Below are 20432 nucleotides of genomic sequence, written 5' to 3' on the forward strand. Positions count from 1 at the left end.
TCCACGGGGTCAGTCCATTTCACACATTCTGCTGCTTTCAGAACGGGTTTTGGTGTGTCCCATCACGAGGCATTTCTGCCTCTGGAAAGCCCTGATGGATTGACTGAATTGTTTTTCGCGAGGGTGCTGATATCACCGCAGCCGCTGAAAGAAGGGAAAGGAAACAGGGCCATTCCAGGACCAGACACTCTCACAGGACACCAACTTGCTATTTAGGTCACAGACTCCGGGGAAAATGTGGCAACCTTGGCTTTGAAGGGGAAATGGAAAGATCAGCTCTCCAGCAGAAGGTTTGGTCAGTAAATTGGGAACAGTTTCCCTTGCCCTCCAGCACAGCTAGGTTAAAAGGCACAGTGTTTCCTTAGGAATGGGGCATGCCAGCAAGGAGTGGCTGGCGACCTCGATATTTAACTAACTATTAAATACAATCATTGCAAAACAGGGCAAAAACATCACTTTTTGACATGGATGGCTCTGGGAAGGATGTTGTACTGCTCAGGACATTGAAGTCGTCTTGAGGAAAGCCCTCTTCAGCTGAACATAATGCTGGGAGCTGCCCGCCAGAACTGAAACTGCAGGAGGAAGCCACAGAGAAAAGATGGGGAGATTAGGAAAAGGGAGTGATGTGGGGAAGCTGGAAGGAGCTGGAAGAGACTTGGAGGAAGGAACAGCTGGAAAGTCTGCTTTATTTATTCAGTGGACAAACAAAGCAGCTCCTCCATCAATAACAATTACTCACCTTTGACGCTCAGGCCCCAGATTGGCAAAGGGCTCAGGTGTGGTAACAGCAACTCCCACACGTCCCTTCAAGGTGCCTGGCTCCAGAAGTGGAATTCCCAAATCCCATCTACCCACCTACACCTCCAGCATGAGCCACTGGCAGAAACAGTCACTCAGAACATTTGTTTGGTGCTTCAACCAAGGGGACAAGGACACACATCAAAGGCAAAGGAGATGTGGAAGTGCCATCTGCAGCCTAACAGAGATCAAGACAACGTCTCCTTTCAAAGCACTCATGTCGGCTGGAGAGAGGGAAGTATTCCCCAACTCGTCTTGACACCAGGCCACTGGGCAGCAAGGAATGTGAAGTTCATGAATCAGAAAGGATGTGGCACCATGAGTACATAGCCCAGCAGAAGGATATTCTCCTGGTAAAGTGTGAAGAAGAGGGACCTTCAAGCAGTTGTCCCTCCTCCACCACCATTTGTGATGAGGATTCTGTGATTCTACGATTTATGTATTTTTTCAAAATAGCTGGTTTTGAACAGCAGTCTACAAAGCCTTGCAAGTCGGAGGAACATACTGGTAACCTGCAGAAAGACTTGGTGTTAAGAGAAGAATATTAGCGAGGCACTTGGGGTTGTAAAACCTTAAGTAGCCAATCAGTAGAACAGAAGTCATTGCTAATGAGTGAGGGCTTTCTCCTCCAGTTAAAACATCTCTTCAGCAGTAACCAGACACACAGGGAACGCACCCACTGCAGTGCTTAGTGGAAGTGTCACTCGTAGCACACAGGAGGAGAAAAAAAAAATCTGTTTAGCAAACTCACTTTCACTTGCAAACTCTGTGTTGAGGTCCTGTAATTTACAGCCTTTGGTTCTTTTGAAAACAGTTTCCCAGTGCTTGGAGAGATGGCATGTGAGAGGTAGGAGACCCAGTTTCTACACCACTGGCTCAGAGTTTCTTGCTTGGAAAATGGGCCTCGGTTTTCCTATCTGGAAAACTGAAGTGCTACCAGGTCTTTGAGGTCTCCCCATAAATAATGCCTCTGGGCCCTGTAACAACAAAAATATGAAGAGATGTTCTAATAACAGAGATGCTGAGCAGTATTATCATAGGTTGCATGATACAGTGTGCCGTGATATTTAAAATATAAAGAAAGAAAGTCTGTTCAGCTGATGTATTACATCTGAGATTAGTAATCTGAGCCGCAAATGTATTCAGGTCTGCCGGTAGACACCACAGAGGAGACACATAAAGTAAAGAACCTGCGGGCTTTCTAGTAACATTAATCTGCATTTATATAGCGCATTTCACTCGACAATCTTGAGAAGTTTATTATGAAAACTCTCACAACACTCCTGTGGGCTAAGAACACAACGCAGCCTCTCTTTAATTGATGGGTAACTTGGACTTCATCAAGAAAAAAGGAGCTGAAGGTCAAAGAGGGTGAATGACAAAGCCAGACAACCTCCCCCTCCTACCCAGCTTTTGTAGCACTCATCTGAAGAAGCAGAAAGCAGGCAGGGATGCACTGCTCATCAGAAGATGAACTCAGAAGGTTACACTGCAAGCCATCTCAAAGAAGCTATCATGAACTGCTTAGAGATGGATAATCCCTCAAATTATGTCTGCTTTTCCTAGGCAGACCCCTCCGTGAAAAACACTGCAAGATCTTCAGTTAACTGAGGGCCACATCGCTCCATGAAATTCCATGCGGGGAAGACCTGCAGCATCCTGCAGCATCCATGGCCTACTTGCAATGGATCCATCAAAGCTAAGAAAACCAACCTCGCATCAGTAGGCTTCAGTTTACAGACAAGGAGGTTGAGCAGCCACCTAAGGTGTTTTCAGAGCTCACAGAGAAGGAAGGCTTGAAAATCTCTACTTCAGAATTTCCTACCAAAATGCTCATTCAAGCTCTCCCTCTCCGGGTTACAAGATGTGACAGGACCATGCCTCAAGGCAGCATGGCTGCAGGCGTAAAAGAAGTCTTCTCACCAGGAGGTATGGTTCATCAGATGAATGACTTAAATGAGTCTGACTTCACAGAGAGCCTCTGAGGGCTCAAAGAGGATGCGTCTCGAGTTGGAAGTCCAATTTGGAGGCTTTTTGTTTCTTCCCTTGAAAAGCATTTTCTAGTAAGACAGAACAACAGTGGCTACTGAATCAACATAACGAACGTCCTTGCTCTACCACCTCTTATCTTTCAGACCTCTTCAGAGAAAACATATTTAAAACCATGGATCCACCACATAAAAATGCTGACTGATCACACAGTTCCATAAGGTAAAACGTCCCCTACGCTGCAATGCCCAGACATCTGCCTGTGTGCCCGCGCGTGGGTGTGTGCATGCGAACACGTGTTAGATGTGACTCACTGGCTGACGGTGCTCACGCCTGACAGAAAGGCACAAAAATTCTCCAGTACCTAAAACTTTCGGGAAAAGAGACAGCCAAGCTGGGGAGCCAGACTCCGTCAGTGCCCTTGGTGATGGAAAGGCTGCAGTGGCACCTCATGATTGCACCATCAAAGGGCAACATCAGAGAACCCCCGGCCTGCTCTTAAGACACAAAACAGCAGGAAACCAGGCTTCACTGGCTCCACGGCTTGTGGCATGATTTGCTGCTCTCCCTGCAGTGTCACCGTGCCTTCATTGCACCTGGGACCTGAGCCGTCCTGATTAAGCGAGGACAGGTTTGTTCTCCTGTGTGCCCTCCTCTCCGCCTGCACTACAGGCTCGGGAGACTCTCGCCCCGCTTTGCCACTGACCTGCTAAGCCAGCCACTTTCCCTCTCAGCACCTCTGCTTCCTCATCTTTGAAATGAGAATTATGACCTCTGCAAGGCACTTTGATGTCCACAGATTAAGTGCTCTGTGGCACACATACATCTTCTCTCTATTTTAAATGCCAGGTAATATGTTGTCATGCTTTTTTTTTTCTTCTTCTTCTTCTTTTGTTTATTCACCTTTATTATTAAAAATGGAAATCATTGAACCAACTTGAAAAAAAATAATAAAAAAACCCAACACTTTGGATCAGCCTCCTCTTGTGAAGGTAATTATGGGAGAGAAAACAATTTTGAAACAATGGATGGCAAAATGCAACACTTAGAAACTACAGAGCATGGTGTATTTGTCCAAGCCTACCACGGAAATCTACCCTGCAGTTGGCTGTTGCAATATTCCTTGTTCTCTTCCATTTTCTAAGCCATGTACGAAACTTGCTTCCAAAATAAATTATTTAGCTTCTAACTGCTGCAATGCACAGCAGGACGCCTGTCAGAGCAAAGTGTTACTAATGGAGGATACCTCACATGATCCAAAAGGGAAGATGAGTTCAGACCGCAGAAGAGCCTTGGTGAGAACACAGCTCCTGAAGCTGATGTGCAAAGGCAGCGAAACCCTTACTCGATCCAGAGACACAGCAAAGCGGCGCTGCTCCAAAGCAGAGTGTCCGTCTGTCCGTGCCTCCACACGAATGGCCTCGTTGCCTGCCTGGGCAGATGTGTCAGCTGAACCGGGGTTGTTCGAAGGCTCTGTTGGAGGAGGGACAGTCATCAGGCTTGTGTATTCATTCAGTGATGCAGGTTTAAGACTCAGGTGCTAACTCTGCTCGTAATGTGCCAAAAGCAGCAGCCTGGTTTGGACCACGCAGTTATCCCCAGCAAAGCCACGGGGGCACCGCATTGCCCAACGTAATCTAGTGCTGAATTTGCTCTGCGTAACATTTCAACTGCTGGGGTTAGCAGTTAAAATGTAAAGATGTGATTCTCGCATTCCAGGTTTCATTTGCAGAAAGTATCATAAAAACAGGAATAAGGAGATGGGTCTTTTAACTTATAAATGAAGAATATTTTCTGGGGAGCTTCTAAAAATAGTAAACAGCTCCCACCCTGTCCTGCAGACCGTGCAAAGTAACAGGAAGCCTATTCTAGATAGAGCAGTCACTAAAATTTTTAAATGTACACAGAAAGACCTCTTGACATGCTGATAGCTGTGGGTAAAAGCCCTTTAGCAGTCTTATTCTGCATCCTCTGGCAGATGTGATGCACACATGATGCATAATGCATCATGACCATGACCCCCCTCCCATTTAAATTCATGAGTTGGCCTGAAAATCACAACATTTTTAAATACATATAGAACAGTCCTTTTTCCCACTAGATTTCCGTTCTTCAGAAAGTAGACACATTCCCAAATTGCTCTCCATGTTCAAAAGCTAGAAACTGCCTCATAAAAAAAAAAAAAAAGAAATGTATGAATAATACAAAACGTTTGTGAAACGACAAAGAACTCAAAACTGAAACTAAAAGAAAAAAGAGCCAACGTCATGAGATTCCTGATAAAATTGTTGTCCACGGATAATAGGAAGGAAGCTCCAAATAAGCCACAGTAGGGAAGACCAGCCTCCGAGCCATAAAAACACAGTCTGCCCCTGGGGATGCCTCCAGCTCCTGCCATGACTTCGCAGTTTGCGCCATGCGTTTGGACATTTATTCCCCGTGGAAGGGACTGGAAGAGATGAAAACTCCTGAACGCGAACAACCTTCAACCCACAACCAATGTCTTATCTGACATTGTTTTATGTACATACCCTTGGTTCCCAGTGCAGACTCCAGTAAACAACCTGCAAGACAAATACTGCTGATGGACGCACGCGCTGCACCAGGCGTGCAGCAGTGGTGTGCGATCAAATGACTCACTCGGGCCAATCTCCTTAAACACCGGTTTACCCAATCTGTTACTGAGGGCCCCAGAAAAAATGAGTTCCCCACCGGACTCGTGCACAGTAAGAGGCTTGAAACCCTTAGGGCAAGACTCCGACCAGAATAAATCAGGAAGCAATGAGATGCGAGGAAGCCACTTTAAATAAATGTCAAGTTTGAACTTGAAGCTCTGATCTGTATAAAACTCAGACACTACGGAAAGCCTTCGGAAGAGGGGGTGCTGCTTCTGGTCCTGGATTCCTTCTTCTGTCGATGAAGATGAGGCAGCATTAACTTGTGAAAACGCACGGGCACGTTGGACACCCTCCCTGCGCTGTCCGTACTGCTAACTGTCATCTCTGATTCCCGTGGGTGGGTGTGGGAGGGCAGGGCCGTGAATATTTCTGCGGGTACGTGGTACCTTGCCCTTTAGTCTCGGTACACAGTGCCAAGGGAATCTCCTTCTTCGGGCTCTTTGAAGCCGCATGGCAAGAGAAGTCCATGTCTCTGACTTGGTTCTTCAGCCCGTTGCTGACTTCCACCCAGCCCTACATGCCGCCAGCACTACCCTCTCCAAACCTCTGCCTTGGGCCCCTGTGCAGGGCAAATTTACATGAGGTCGGGTCTGCTCTCCTAGACGTTTGCCCAATGATTTGCAGTGGCAAAGCCAACAAAGTCTAAGAAAAGAAGCCGGTTGTTTATCAGCACCTCAGTAATTCTGATAGGAGAAACTCCTCTGAACTATTTTGCGCTTGGCTCTAGCCACTGAATTGAATTTATTGCCAGACTTTCTCCTTTATCATATTATTCAACTCTTTCAGTCCTACGGGAATGAGGACTTGAGTGCCATACCACCCAGAAACCAAAGGAAGCTTCCACGAAACCAGCAAACACCTCCCATCTTCTCACCAACGTCATTAAAAAAGCAAAACAAACCCGAGAGGTTGTACAAGTCAGCCTATAAAGCCAGGCGTGAGGAGAGCAGTGTCAGTGGTAATGGGGCAAGAAAGGCAGGGTAATTATACCACACCAAAATTGCGATCGTGCTGCATTCCTTCTCGGTGAAGGCCAGCTACGAATTAGATACACCTCTTTAAATCATCAAAGGGAGTGGCTGCAAGATACAAGGTGCTGGGATTAAGATGAAGTTCTGGGTTTGCCAGTTCTCAGCAATGGCTTTGGTGGCTGGGCTGGGCACATCATTAACTGTTCCCAAATGGTGTTCACACCGGGCCACTTCTTTTTAATCTTTTTCCAATTCTCAGTATTTCAGGAGTCCCAGGCTCCACCAAGCAAAGAGCTGTACGAGCCCAGAACTGGATGAGGGTACCGATCCACAAGGGGCTTTGTGCTTGGCCAACCAGTCAAGTTCAGAGACGTAGATATTGGCATTATTTCAGTGGAGTGCAAATATTTGTCATGTTGCTCCAGCTTCCACCACCAGACCTACAAGCTCAGACCCTCAAGCATGAAACAAGACCTTCCCCATTGAGAAGGTTGGTGCAAATATTGCATGGGACCCATGCTGTGCAGATGGTTTAACAGGACTGCACAGGTGAGGGAACAGATTTGGCTCAGACCTCTCCTTTTGGAAAAGAATGAGTGCAGTAGCTTAGATGGTGGCACGCACCCCACGGCCCTTTGCAGAGGAAAACCTGTGGGCAAAGTGGGTTTCAAGGAAGCTCCCCCATGGATGGGAGGCACAGTGCTGCCCAGAAACGTAGCCCTACTCCCCTGACTGCTGATCTATGCAGAGGTAGGCAGTCCTCTTCTGCTGGAGAACACCTCCCTAGAAGAAACCACAGGAGCAGCCGTCACACAGGCAGGACAGTGGCACAAGGGGGCAAAGCTGCTCTGGCTGCCTCGCCTTGCCCGTGGTGCAAACAGGATTTTCAGTGTCTTCCTGGGTTGCTGTAGGGTGAGAAGAGAACATTGCATAGAAGCAGAAATGCACAGACCAGCCTCAAAAACATGGGAACATCCTCCCCCATCATAGCTTCATACCACAGGTTGTTCCAGTCACTCCTGCCACGGCCAACAGAACAAACGTTGTATTTGTGCTCGTTTTTGGAAAACACGCCAAAGAAGACAAACACAAGGCAAAGCAGCTGGCCAAATGGCCGAGTCTTGCTATTTAATTATTCCAAAATGAGAAAGTTCAATTAAAAACAGCTACAGAACAGAGCCATAATAATGACCTCTCTCCTCACAGGAACTCCAGCTTTGGCACAAAGTACTGGCTGGCCTGATTTTATGTCCAATAAATTTAATCTGATTCAATAAAGCAGCTCCCCGTGCAGCAGAGGAAAAGATGATGTGTTATGAAAAGAGCTCTCTGGGCATCCTGTAACACTGTACCTCCAAATAAAAATGCAAAACCTTCGGGTGACTCCCCTTCTCTCTTAGGCCAGCACAAAAAAGCACAATGGCATCAGCATCGGTGAGGGCAGAGGTGAGCAGCGCACCAGAGCTGAACGAACCATCAGACTCCCTCCGGATCCTCTTTGTGGTGAAGTTGTGAGGGCACTCGGCTCACCGCTCGCAAGCCGGCCATTTCCCATGCACAACAGTTTCATGTTACCACGCTGTTTATGGATTCAGTATTCGAGGAAGGTGCTTTTCCATGTGGTGAGGGCTGACACCCAATGTTTTGGCACGATGAAAACAGTCCAGTGGTTTTTCAAGACCAAAATCAGGGCCACAGGGATCCCCACTGCCTTCGTGCCTAATTGTGCTGGTACAGCTGCAGAAGACACGGCTTCTGTACGTGACTTCCAGCAGAGCTATACGCACTAACGTGAGCTTTGATGAGCCATTTCCACTGGGCATCCAACGATGAAAACATCGCCAAATTAGTGGACGCTACTGAAAAAGTAGCCAAGCATCTAAACACTTGCACAATCTTTCCTTGCTCTCAGTAGCTCTTGATTTCTCGAATGGCATCACCTAGTGATTGGGAAGCGTTTCCCAACAGACGTGCACCGTCATATTGAAAGCCTAAACACTGCAATGACTTAGCTTCTTCCACACCACTTTACACAGCGTGAGTAATTAATCCTCAGAGCGCCGTGGCGGAGGAAGGCGACGTTCATCCACCCAGCCCAACGCATGGGTTAAGTGGAGGCACAGGGAAGCCAGCTGACACGTGCAAGGTCCCGTGTCACGTTGCTGGAGGGATGTTTATGCCACCACATCGTAGTTGTGAGGAAGTGACAACTCTCCAAATCCCCCCCTGGACCCTAAATTCATCAACTGCATCATTACAGCATGCTTGCTGGGACAGGTCACTTGTGCTATGGTGAAGGCAGGGGATTCCTAGCATCCCAAGCAGAGCTGGTGGCCTCGGCCCGAGGCAGCTTTGCAGGTCTGTCCGTGAGGATTTGGGGAGTCCTTGGGAGCCCCCTGCTCACACAGTTGGGAGCAGGGACATCCCGGTACGCCATCACGTTGTGCAACCACGGGACGTGCATGTCAATAGGAGCTCCCCCCTCCGTAATGAGCAATCGATAGCCGGCCGACTTATACAATTAGCTTATGTCATTAAGAAGTTTGCGGCGAGGATTTCAAAGCAGCCGCGCCGCATGACTTGGCCGAGAGGCTGCAATTCGCCCAACAACACGCAGCCCTAAACACAGCCTCGCTGCCTGATGCCACGGGCCACGCTGCCACCCACAGCGGCCCCACCAACGCTGGGCTTCCTTTGGGACTCGGCCTCGGCCAGCTCACGAGGGACAGTTACCCAAATCGCCTGCTCCAGCCTCCTGCGGGGGGGTACTCGGGATCTGAGGAAAAGGAAAATACAAAGAATTGAGCTCATCAAAACGCAGGGCCCTCTCTCAGCCTCCCCCAGCCCTTCTCCCGGCCCCACAGCCCCCTTTCCCCGGGGGACCCCATCCCCTCCCTGCCTCCTCGGAGGGGTCGAGCCCTCCCTAGGGCCGGGGTCCCCGCGTCCCCCCTGCTGCCGGGGGGAGCCCGGGGCAGAGCTGCGGAGCCGAGGAAGCCGCCGCAGCCCCCGCCCTGCCCGGCTCCCCCCAGGCCAAGGGGCTGGGCTCTCCTCGCTCCCCGCCGGGCGAGGCAGCGCCGGCCACCTCCCCTTCTGCTCTTCCTCCTCCTCCTCCTCCTCCTCCTCCTCCTCCTCCTCCTCCTCCTCCTCCTCCTCCTCGCCTTCCTACTTCTGTCACCGGCTCCTCTCCGGCTCTGCCGCTGCCCCCCCCGGAGCCGCCGGGGCTGCGGATCCCGGATCCCCCCCGCTCCCCCCCGATCCTCCCCGCTCCCCCCCGCTCCCCTCCCTTTACCCCGTTGCCCCCTCCCCGTCCCCGTCCCCGTCCCCGTCCCCGTCCCCGTCGCCGCCGCTCGCACAAGATGGCGGGGACCGTGGCCGAGCGGGACGCGCTGGTGAGTGCCACCGGCACCGGGATGGGGACGGGCAGCGGGGCTCCGGGAGGGGGGACCCGGGGGGGGGAGCCGCAGCCTCAGCCCCTCCCGGCCGCCACCTGCGGCGGGGGAGCCCCGGGGGGAGCCGCCCCGGTGCCGCCGGGGGGTGAGCACCTGCGGCCGGGAGGGGCCTCAGCGCTCTCCTTTCTACCTGCAGAAAATCGAGGACGGGCATTTAAACAACTCGCTGGGATCCCCGGTGCAAGCTGATGTGTACTTCCCTCGCCTGGTAAATCGCTTTTTTTATTTTCCGTTTGATTTTGAGCCTTCTTCACCCCCCCACCCCCCCTAAAAATCCCCCCCCCCCCCGGGTTTTGGCCACTCGATGCCGAGTGACCCCGCCGCCCCCTTGTCCTTTGCAGATCGTCCCCTTCTGCGGGCACATCAAGGGAGGCATGAGGCCGGGAAAGAAGATCTTGGTCATGGGCATCGTGGACCTCAACCCCGAAAGGTAAAAACCCAGCGAGAGCCCGGGCAGGGGGCGAGGAGGGTCCCCCAACCCCGGTCCCCCAACCCCGGTCCCCCCCCTTTTTTTCTTATTTTTATCATCTTAAATACAGCGTGCTGGTTTCTCCCTTGACCCATAGAGGGGGCATTTCTGTATGGGATCCTGTTTCCCACGATTTCACTGGGGGTAGAGGACTGGCCTGGGATCAGATCTGTGCTTATCGATGCAGCACACGCACCTCTACGTGTGCCATGGCCGTGTCCTTGTCCCCGCCGCGCTTTCAAGGCATTCCCCGGATGAGCTGAGCTGTCCCCCCCCCCCCGTGCTGCGATGCTGATGGTTTTAATATGCCGAGCAATCAGCCCGGCTGTGTTTTTGGGGTTCGTGTGCTTGGTTTCTGGCCGAATGCGAGCAGCTCTGTGTGTCTTGCAGCTTTGGCATCAGCCTGACCTGCGGGGAGTCGGAAGATCCTCCCGCGGACGTAGCCATCGAGCTGAAGGCTGTGTTCACTGACAGGCAGTTTGTCAGGAACTCGTGCGTGGCTGGAGAATGGGGGGAAGAGCAGTCATCGATTCCCTACTTTCCCTTTATCCCGGACCAGCCTTTTAGGGTGAGTACTCCGGTCGCAGCACCCGGGCACGCACCGTCTCCCATCCGCTGTAATTTGAGCGGCGTTGCGGCAGGACGCGGCTTGCCTCTCGTGAAATCTCGGGGGAGGTTTTGGCTCGTCTCTGGCCGGCTTGCTGGGATCAATCAGGAGTTGTGCAGGGCCCGCTCCTGCGGCCGCTCGCGTCCGCAGGCGGATCCGACGGGGCTATAAACACGTCGCGGGGTGCTGTGACAAGGCGGAGGTTGTAACGCCGGGTGATGAAGCGCGCTTCCTGAGCTTAGTTTTATAGCTATAAATTAAAAAGTGCCTCTATGTTATTACTGCAGCTCAAGTTATTACTGGAGAATGTAAATACTCCGTGGGACTGCCGCGTGTTTTGATGGTTTCCGTAATGGACGTAGTGTTTGCAGTTTAGCGCTGCTAATGAGGCTCGTGTTCATCCTTTTTCTCCGGGGATGTTACACCGAGGTTGGCTCTAGCCCTTTGTGTTAGCAGATTAAATAGCTAAGCAACGGAGGTATTCTTTTCTGGACCTTGGGATTAAATCTCCTGGCAAATTTAAGCTGGTAGTCACTTGAACACGGTGCGTGTGGCAATCCTGCGCCGCGAGGATGGACTGGGTTGACCTAGAAGCAGATTCCCATCTGTAGTGTTTGTGGTTATGTGGAGCTGTCTGTGCAAATCAGCACTAACAAAGTGTGCAGCTGCAGAGGGCTTCTTCTCTCGCAGCGGTTTGGCTACGTTGAGGAAAAAGGCTGCTCGCCTTCTCCGTGCGGCTGACCCAGAAAAGCCCTCCTCCTCCCCGCCCCTCTTATGAAACCTTGCCGCCCCTCTGCTGAATGCCAGCGCTCTGACCAGCTGCCCAACTCTCTTAATCCACCTCGCCCCCAAGATAATCTCCCCCAGCCCCAAAAGCTCACTGTCTCCCCAGACGCTTGGGTTTCGCGAGGGTGTCGCTGCCTGGCTTTGCTGTGGATGGGTTGCGTTCCACTTCCCTCTGCAAACTCTCCTCTCCGAGCTGGCAACACCCTTTGGCGCACGTGGGAAACGCACTTGAAAGGGCTTGGAGGCTGGGTCTCGCTCTGGCTGCGAGGGTTACGCTACCTGCTGCCACGGGTGGTGGCTGGGCCCTCCGACAAGCAGGACAAACGATCCAGAGCTTGTTTTGTGGCTGTCCCACTAATGACAGCTAACGTCAGAGGGCAGCGATATTTAGTGTGAGATACTGCAGGAGGGGAGTTGTTTTTGTGTTTTTTCTTCTTTTTTCCCCAAATGCACAAGCAGAATTTAGACTCCTGGATGACTTTGCACCTTTGACGGTCTCCCTCACAATGACTAAATTAAGCAGGACCATTAAGTGTTCTTGACAATTACTTGTCATCCAGTTCAATTATCGTTCTGGCGTGGCCCAGGGTGATCTGTAAAAATGGATCGTAAGCAGTGTTGAGGCTAACCATATCTTTTACATAACGAGGCCTAAGGCTGGATGCACCTGCTGCAGTGACACAAGAGCTACGCGGCAGCGCGGGCTCTTCCCTGTTAGGTGGCGTGCTACCAGCTCCCCATGGGGCAGTGTTTTTTTGGGCAGTCCACCGCCACTTCTTCCAGCGTGATGTGCCCTCAATCAGTCGGGCTAATTAGGCTTGGTCAGTTTATCATTAGCCCTCATTCTCGTTTTTATTTGTTGTAATATTTCTGCCTGAAAGCTGCGCTTCATTCCAGGCTAGCGGCCTCTAGAAACGACTGAGGATTTACACATGACTTCCCTGCAGATTTTCTTCTCAGCCTGTCCAGAGCTGGAGGTCTCCAAGGGCCTGTACAACAAATGCACATTTTGTGCCTTCACATCTCAGCTTCCTGGCAGGGCAGCTCCAGCAAAGCTTAAGTGTAAGACATCCTCTCAAGCCGCCCCCAATATCAGGAATCTCCGGATCTGTCCGAAATGGGTGGTCCAGCACCAGTCTTTGTGGCTTTTCCAGAGCATTTCTCCAGGGCTGTAGGAGGAGAGCTGAGCTGTGTCCTTCCCTGGTCTGGTTTGTGCCTCGTGTGAACTCTCTGGCTGAATTCAAGCCGTCCTGCATCTCCCTGGCTGCAGCCCCTAGTCCAACAGGCAGTCCTAGGCTGTGTGCAGCCACCATGGTGCAGGCTTTTTAGTTTTGCAGCAGCTGTGTGAGTATGTGCAGTTCTAGCGTGTGGGAGGGGAGGGCAAACTGAGCCCTCCTCTCATGTTCGCTCCCTTCCAGTGAATTAACTGAAGTGTGGAAGGCATTGCAGAGGGAACTGCCCCCTCATTCTGTAGCAAAAAAAAAAATAAATCTGTAGCAAGGAGTGCAAGATTTGGGTTGGAGATACAGTTTCTTCCCCCCGTAATTAGCAGTTTGGATTTGTTTCTGGCATTCTTCTGAGAGGCAAAACCTCCCTGGTGGGACTGAAATCTGCAGAGTGGTGGGACTGGGCTCCAGGGTCCTCCCTTCTGGGACAGTGTGAGACTGGCTTAACGCTCCTGTGAGGTGTGAGCAGATCCATCCTAGTGTGACTGGGGTCAGGGGGGCAAGTTGGTCTCAGGCCTCTCATTGCACAGCATGTAAGCAGCAAGATATGTAACCGTACCAACACTACTTAAAGGCTAATCCGCAGCTTTTTGAGTCCTGTGAAATAACTTCCCAGTTACGTTGTGAACACGGTTCATTATTTTATTTTTTCCAGGTTGAGATACTTTGTGAGCATCCCCGTTTTAGGATATTTGTGGATGGACATCAGCTCTTTGATTTTTACCACCGTATTGAAACACTGTCAGCAATTGACACAATAAAGATAAACGGAGACCTTCAGCTTACAAAACTTGGCTGAACTTGTTAGGACTGTAGATTCCAAACCGGCTCAGGTGCCATCGTCCATTCGGAGAAGTGACAGCCGGCTCTGGACACAACTATAGTAGGAAGGCTGCCCCGTTCCTTTTCCATGTGCAGTTCTTCACTCCCGTGCTGACGAACTGGGCTGTTGTTTATCCTAACGAAGAACTCTGTTGGTTAATAGACATTGAGCCATTTTTTCTTGGATCAAAATAGCCCACCTGTGCTGGATAATCAAATCGGAATGGCTTCAGAAAGACTTGCAGTCTCCTTTCAAATCTCCCAGAAAGGCAATTTCTGAAACGCTGTACTAAAAGCGGTTACTGAACAGCAGTGACAACACCGACGAAAAGTTTTTCTTTTGCAAATATTGTTTCTGCACTGAAGTGGAGTAGTGTAGCACAACGTAGGGCCACATGCTGACGTCCTCACCCAGGGCCTGAGCCTGGTTCCACGGAAATCAATGGCAGCTCTCCTATCCACTTTCCTGGGGTACAATCAAACTGCTTAGTCCTTAGTCAAGCACAACTCCCATTGATTTCTGTGGGATTTTTGCACACCCCTGGGGGTGAGATCTTCTGCTGGTGTTAATCAGCTAACCTCCATGGCCTGGGATGGAATCCCGCTGATTGCTGCCAGCTGCTGATTTGGTCCAAGGACTGTGCAAAAACTGAATGAGGGTGTCAGGACACAAGCCTGTATATTTTAGTCAGGGTATTTGCCTAGAATGTAGATTGTTACAAGTTTTTGCACAATGTACTGTTAATACAATTTTTAAAGCTTATCTGTAGTTTATTTATTTATAATCATTGTATGTATTGGTAAAAATGAACAATCTTACTGATCGTTAAGAACAGCAAAATGTAAACATTTTGAATGTACAAAATGTCTTAGGTTCTTTGGGCAAGCTCTACGTATTATTCTTGAAAAATCATGTTTCCTATTGAACGTTTAGTTACATTTTAATGGAGCCCTCTAGGCCCTGGGAAAATGCGGGCATGGTAGTTGGTGGGGGGAGCTCTGCATATTCACTAAAAACTGTTTTTCAGGGCTTACTAACTTTGCTGCACAGGATAGGTTTGAGTTAAAGTCAATCTGTTTTTAAAGTTTAAACAACCGATTTGTAGTTTTAGCCATGCTTTTATAACTTGAGAAGAAACATTTGGCAGTCTCTTAGCTCAGCAAGAGAACCAGCCTCTTTCCAGGGGAGATGGGAGATTTTTTTTGCACTCGTTTAAGAACATATTCGGCCTTTGATATGACAATTAAAACTTGTCTAGACAGCCAAGTTATTAATGCTTGAAAATCAGCTACTGCACATGAATAATAACTTTTCAAGTAGCTTTTTAAATAGTAGGTATAGCTGTATAAACACAGTCATTGCGCTACACTATAAATGAACACAACCACTTTTCTTGACGTCTTTAGGACTAAATACACTTTTTCCTTGGCTGCTCACAGTAGACTATAGCAGGTCTTTCTGAGTAGTTATAATCATGATATAAACATATATTTAGGCAGTTTTGAAAACATGTAATATAGGGACACAGAATACAAAAACATCCTTTGTAGCACTGTATTTAAAAAAAAAAAAATAAGAGAGATAAAAAAATATCTCACAAACAGAACTATATGAAACTTGCAATAAAGAAGGGTTTTAAGGCAACCAGAACTGGAATATCCAAAGTGAAGGGTAGAATGCCAGTTGCAAAGCCTCATTTTGCGCTAATTTGGCCTGCAGTTAAGAAGCCTTAGACTGCAAGCTGAAATTCCAACTGTGGCTCTAGTCCAAAGCCTGTTGAGGTCAATCAGAGTCCTCCGAGCACAAAGGCATAGAAGCCTGATTCTTACTTCATGCAAGTGCAAATCTCTTCGTAAAGCCAGGGGGATGGTGCTGGTGTGAGTGAGTTAAGAATCAGGCTGCCACCTACAAAACGAGGGGTAAAAATTAAAATTTTAGCCTTAACATGGAAGTCTCCTGACTTTTTTTCCAAATTAAGTGAGAATCTATTGTTTTCCAGATGATCTTTTTATCTGGTGTGTGACTTTTAAGTTGTGCATCAGATTCTGTTTGTACTCCAGACTGAACCTTGGTATGAAATGTTGTCTTGCTCTGTTTTTACTCTTTTACATGATTCATGATGACTGTGTCATTTTCCATTGTATAAAGAATGCTGACAGTGTTTTGGTACAAAATATATTCTTAAAAATGATGATAATAAAAATCCAAGGGAAAGGTGCTTCTACATGAGCTGTTTGGATTTTTCTCCAGCTGTGACATGGTTTGCAGTTTCCAAAGCAGACGCAGGCAGAAGATGAATTCTGTTTGGAGAGATGTTTAGTGCCGACCGTGCCTATTGCTGTCTCCAGCTGTATAGGTAACGCCAGGTTTCCTCATGCAGTGGCGCTGCCTGAGGCTGTCCTGCTAGTTCAGAGGGCCAAAAAATAAGAGGCTGGAGAGATTTGCACCCTGACCCTGCTGCAGCACAAAACCAAAAGAGACAGCACAAAGCCAAGAGAGATTCTGCCTCCGTGCCCTTACTGTAGCCCATAATAAGGGGGTTGGCAGACTTGAACTTTCAGCCACTGGGGATTCCTGGTAGCTGCGGTAGGTTAGTGCAGCCCGAGGACTAATCCTGTCCTGCGGGGGCTTGGCACAGGACAAAGCACAGGCCAGGGATGCTGAGATGAACTCTACACAGGTCCCTGTCAGCAGCAAGGGCCTGGTGGTACCACCGTGCCTGGGGTCCCACATGCTGTCCTGGTCCTGCGCCAGGAGCAGGAGAGGGCAGAAAGTCACAGTTAGGGTTTCCATGTCTATTTGTCTGTTTAACAGAAATTTGGAAGCCTTTTTCTTTTTCTCTTGGGCAGTACCAGGCTATGGCAGGAAGGAGGATGCCTGTGAAGCCAAGGGCTGTTCCACGCTTGGTTTACGCTGGCGAACTGCATTCAGAAGCTCCGGCTGAACGCTTCTGTGTGCAGTGTAAGTCAGAGAAAACTGGGGCCTTAAATTTTTTTGTTCGGTTAGACTTTAAGCCACATCAAAATGGCTAAGATGGGAGACTGTGCTGCAAAATTTGTGTCTGAATTCTTCTGTTTCCAGAATTTAGGGATTATTCAGATGTTCATGTTGCATATAAGCCCTACCAGACCTGAAATCAGACTGTTTTCAAACTGGGACAGGTTTTCAAAATGTTTTTCAGTAGACACAAATGTTTCACAGTAGACAACTTTTGAAAATCTTATGTTAGAATTTATTAGTTGAATACTTCCTTGGTTTCCTCAGAATAAGGAAATTAGTTCTGAAGTGAAACAAGTCTCAAATAGGTAAAACCTGTGGGGAGTAAAATCCTTCAATTTAGCATAGCTTTAAAAACCACCAAATTACTTAGTTATGTCTGTAATTGGCTGTGATTAAACTGATGTCATATTTTTTTAAGAAATATTGAGCTTCTTGCCTACTCAGAAAGAGCCTTGAATACTTCAGGGTGATGTGAGGTAGTCTGTGTCTAAACATATTCCACTTATATGCTTTTTCACAGCCAAGTTGTTGAAAATGTTACCAAATACCTTCTTTTTGTGTCACAACTAGAAATGTTTGCCCCACCTTGAAAGAACATTTTGTACTAAATATTCATGTGTTGTCTATGTGAACTTGCACTAACATACATTATATTCTCCTTCCCCTCCTTGCCTAGCTTGGGAAAAAATAGGCGTAATATTGCTAAACCGGTTGAATGTAACATCTGCTCGAGGCATAGCATCTTTCTCAAGGGCTGTTTTGAGTAAACAGCCTGAAAACCAAAGAGAGAGCCTGATTCACCATTCTGCTGTGCCAGCTTTCCACCCTTGTCACTCTCCTGAAGTGAGGCTGAGACCGAAGCCCTGAGATTTTCCTGTTCGAGAACAGCACCGAGATTTTATCTGCCGGGATTTAAAAACATGCAGCATGGAGGAAATGAGAGCAGAGTAGCCACAGCGCTCCCAGGTTTGCTAGTAGGGTTGTGGCAGTGTGATGTGCTGGAGTCCTAATGGAGCACGAGTTTAGAGAGAGGTCGTGGGCACTTCAGAGCCAGACAAGAGGAGCTGTGGAGCTGTGTGAGGGTTTCCCCAGGCTGAGTGTTGGACACATTGTTAGCCACAAGCTCCTGCAACCCCAGAGCGGGACACGCAGCAAAAGTCAGCATTGCTGACAGGTTTGGAAGGCAGGAGCAGGCTCATGTCCCTACCTGCCTTATTTGAAAGAGGCTCCTAAATAAGCTCTTTGTATGGCCACCCAAGTCTAGGAACAATTAGTGACCTGGTGAGATTTTTTTTGCCGGGTTTTGTTCTGATTTTCTCACAGGGACCGGGAAGTGAACAGGGAAGAAGTTGCTTTGCAATGAGTGGTGTGTGGGGTTAGAAGGAAGGCCAACCCAAACGGGGAGAAAAAAAATGAGCTGCTGACGCTTTTATCTGGCTTTGATACACCCTCCCAGCTCCTCCCAGCAATCACTGCTGTTACCAACATGCACAATTACTACAACGAGGAGATTCAGTAGCATGTGCAAGATCAAAATAATAAACTCACGCTTTGCCACAGGTCCTCCCCAGATTCTGTTGCTACGTCTTTCCATCTGCCTGTCAACAGATAGCTAAATCCTGCTGCCTTTAGAGTCCGTGGCAAAATGCCTTTTGACTTCCATGCAGAAAGGTCTGGCAAAAAGGGGTATTTCCAGCCTTCCCTCTCCAGTTATTTTCAGCTTGGGCATACTCTAAAAATCTGTTATTTTCATTCTCCTTAATTTATTTTTAAGTATGAATAGAGGACTATTTCTGCCTGCATTATCTCTTTGAGTAGAGTCAACAGAGAGCCCAGTCTCTCCCTGCTGCAGTCACACTGGTTTCACAGCTGATGAAATGTTTTATATTTATTACTGTCTGATTTTAAGAAGTGAGGGTGTGCACGAAATGACCTGGCAATAATAGTAACGTGTATCATTCACCACAGATCTATTTTTATGTGTTGTGCCAATTTCATAATTAACTTTTAATAACAATAAAATGTGAAATCTTCACCGTGTTTGTTTTTTGTCTTTTATATTAATTATTAATGCTCATTATGCACCCTACTTATTAATTTTCAGATTCTTTCACAGAATCACAGAATCACAGAATTTCTAGGTTGGAAGAGACCTCAAGATCATCGAGTCCAACCTCTAACCTAACACTAACAGTCCCCACTAAACCATATCCCTAAGCTCTACATCTAAACGTCTTTTGAAGACTTCCAGGGATGGTGACTCCACCACCTTCCTGGGCAGCCCGTTCCAATGCCTCACAACCCTTTCAGTAAAGAAATTCTTCCTAACATCTAACCTAAAACTCCCCTGGCGTAACTTTAGCCCATTCCCCCTCGTCCTGTCACCAGGCACATGGGAGAACAGGCCAACCCCCACCTCGCTACAGCCTCCTTTAATGTACTTATACAGAGCAATAAGGTCACCCCTGAGCCTCCTCTTCTCTAGGCTGAACAAGCCCAGCTCCCTCAGCCGCTCCTCGTAGGACTTGCTCTCCAGGCCCCTCACCAGCTTCGTCGCCCTTCTCTGGACCCGCTCAAGCACCTCGATGTCCTTCTTGTAGCGAGGGGCCCAAAACTGAACACAGTACTCGAGGTGCGGCCTCACCAGAGCCGAGTACAGGGGGACGATCACCTCTCTAGCCCTGCTGGTCACAGTGTTTCTGATACAAGCCAGGATGCCGTTGGCCTTCTTGGCCACCTGAGCACACTGCTGGCTCATATTCAGCCGACTGTCCACCATCACTCCCAGGTCCTTCTCTGCCTGGCAGCTCTCCAACCACTCATCTCCCAGCCTGTAGTTCTGCTTGGGGTTATTGCGCCCCAGGTGCAGGACCCGGCACTTGGCCTTGTTGAACTTCATACAGTTGACCTCAGCCCATCTTGCAGCCTATCCAGATCCTCCTGCAGAGCCTTCCTACCCTCGAGCAGATCGACACGCGCACCTAGCTTGGTGTCATCTGCAAACTTACTGAGGGTGCACTCAATGCCGTCATCCAGATCATTGATGAAGATGTTAAAGAGGACCGGCCCCAGCACCGAGCCCTGGGGGACGCCACTAGTGACTGGCCTCCAACTGGACTTGGCTCCATTCACCACAACTCTTTGGGCCCGGCTATCCAGCCAGTTTCTAACCCAACGAAGCGTGCGCCAGTCCAAGCCAAGAGCAGCCAGTTTCTTGAGGAGAATGCTGTGGGAGACGGTGTCAAAAGCCTTGCTGAAGTCAAGGTAGACCACATCCACAGCCTTTCCCTTGTCCACCCAGCGCGTCACTTTGTCGTAGAAGGAGATCAGGTTCGTCAAGCAGGACCTGCCTTCCATAAACCCATGCTGGCTGGGCCTGATCGCCTGCTTGCCCTTCAAGTGCCGCATGATGACTCCCAAGAGGATCTGCTCCATGAGCTTCCCTGGTACTGAGGTCAAACTGACCGGCCTGTAGTTCCCCGGGTCTGCCCTCCGGCCCTTCTTGTAGATGGGCGTCACATTTGCTAGCCGCCAGTCAGCTGGGACCTCCCCCGATAGCCAGGACTGCTGATAAATGATGGATAGGGGCTTGGCCAGCTCCTCTGCCAGTTCTCTCAGTACCCTTGGGTGGATCCC

General features: G+C 49.1%; 2 protein-coding genes across 19 annotated transcripts in view; one reads left to right on the forward strand and one right to left on the reverse strand.

The window, feature by feature from the left end:
- LOC137853344 (uncharacterized) overlaps positions 1 to 20432 on the reverse strand; it is a 69292-nt gene that overhangs the window by 29844 nt on the left and 19016 nt on the right. For 8 of the 18 annotated variants that reach the window (XM_068675618.1, XM_068675623.1, XM_068675619.1 and 5 more), the window contains 3 exons: positions 5319 to 9212; positions 4034 to 4260; positions 740 to 1775 (listed from right to left, as the gene is read on the reverse strand). The gene's annotated coding sequence lies outside the window, so the exon portion shown is untranslated. Of the gene's footprint in view, positions 1 to 739; positions 1776 to 4033; positions 4261 to 5318; positions 9213 to 9602; positions 9687 to 10550; positions 10750 to 20432 lie in introns of those variants that run through there. The other 10 variants (XM_068675629.1, XM_068675627.1, XM_068675630.1 and 7 more) reach the window with 8 other exon arrangements.
- On the forward strand, positions 9223 to 18831 carry LGALSL (galectin like). The gene is made up of 5 exons (XM_068675635.1): positions 9223 to 9825; positions 10022 to 10093; positions 10227 to 10315; positions 10745 to 10922; positions 13629 to 18831. The coding sequence occupies exons 1-5, from the start codon at positions 9793 to 9795 to the stop codon at positions 13770 to 13772; spliced, it is 516 nt and encodes a 171-aa protein (XP_068531736.1). The 5' UTR covers positions 9223 to 9792; the 3' UTR covers positions 13773 to 18831.

Source organism: Anas acuta, chromosome 3 (assembly GCF_963932015.1).
Source record: "Anas acuta chromosome 3, bAnaAcu1.1, whole genome shotgun sequence".
Taxonomy (NCBI): domain Eukaryota; kingdom Metazoa; phylum Chordata; class Aves; order Anseriformes; family Anatidae; genus Anas; species Anas acuta.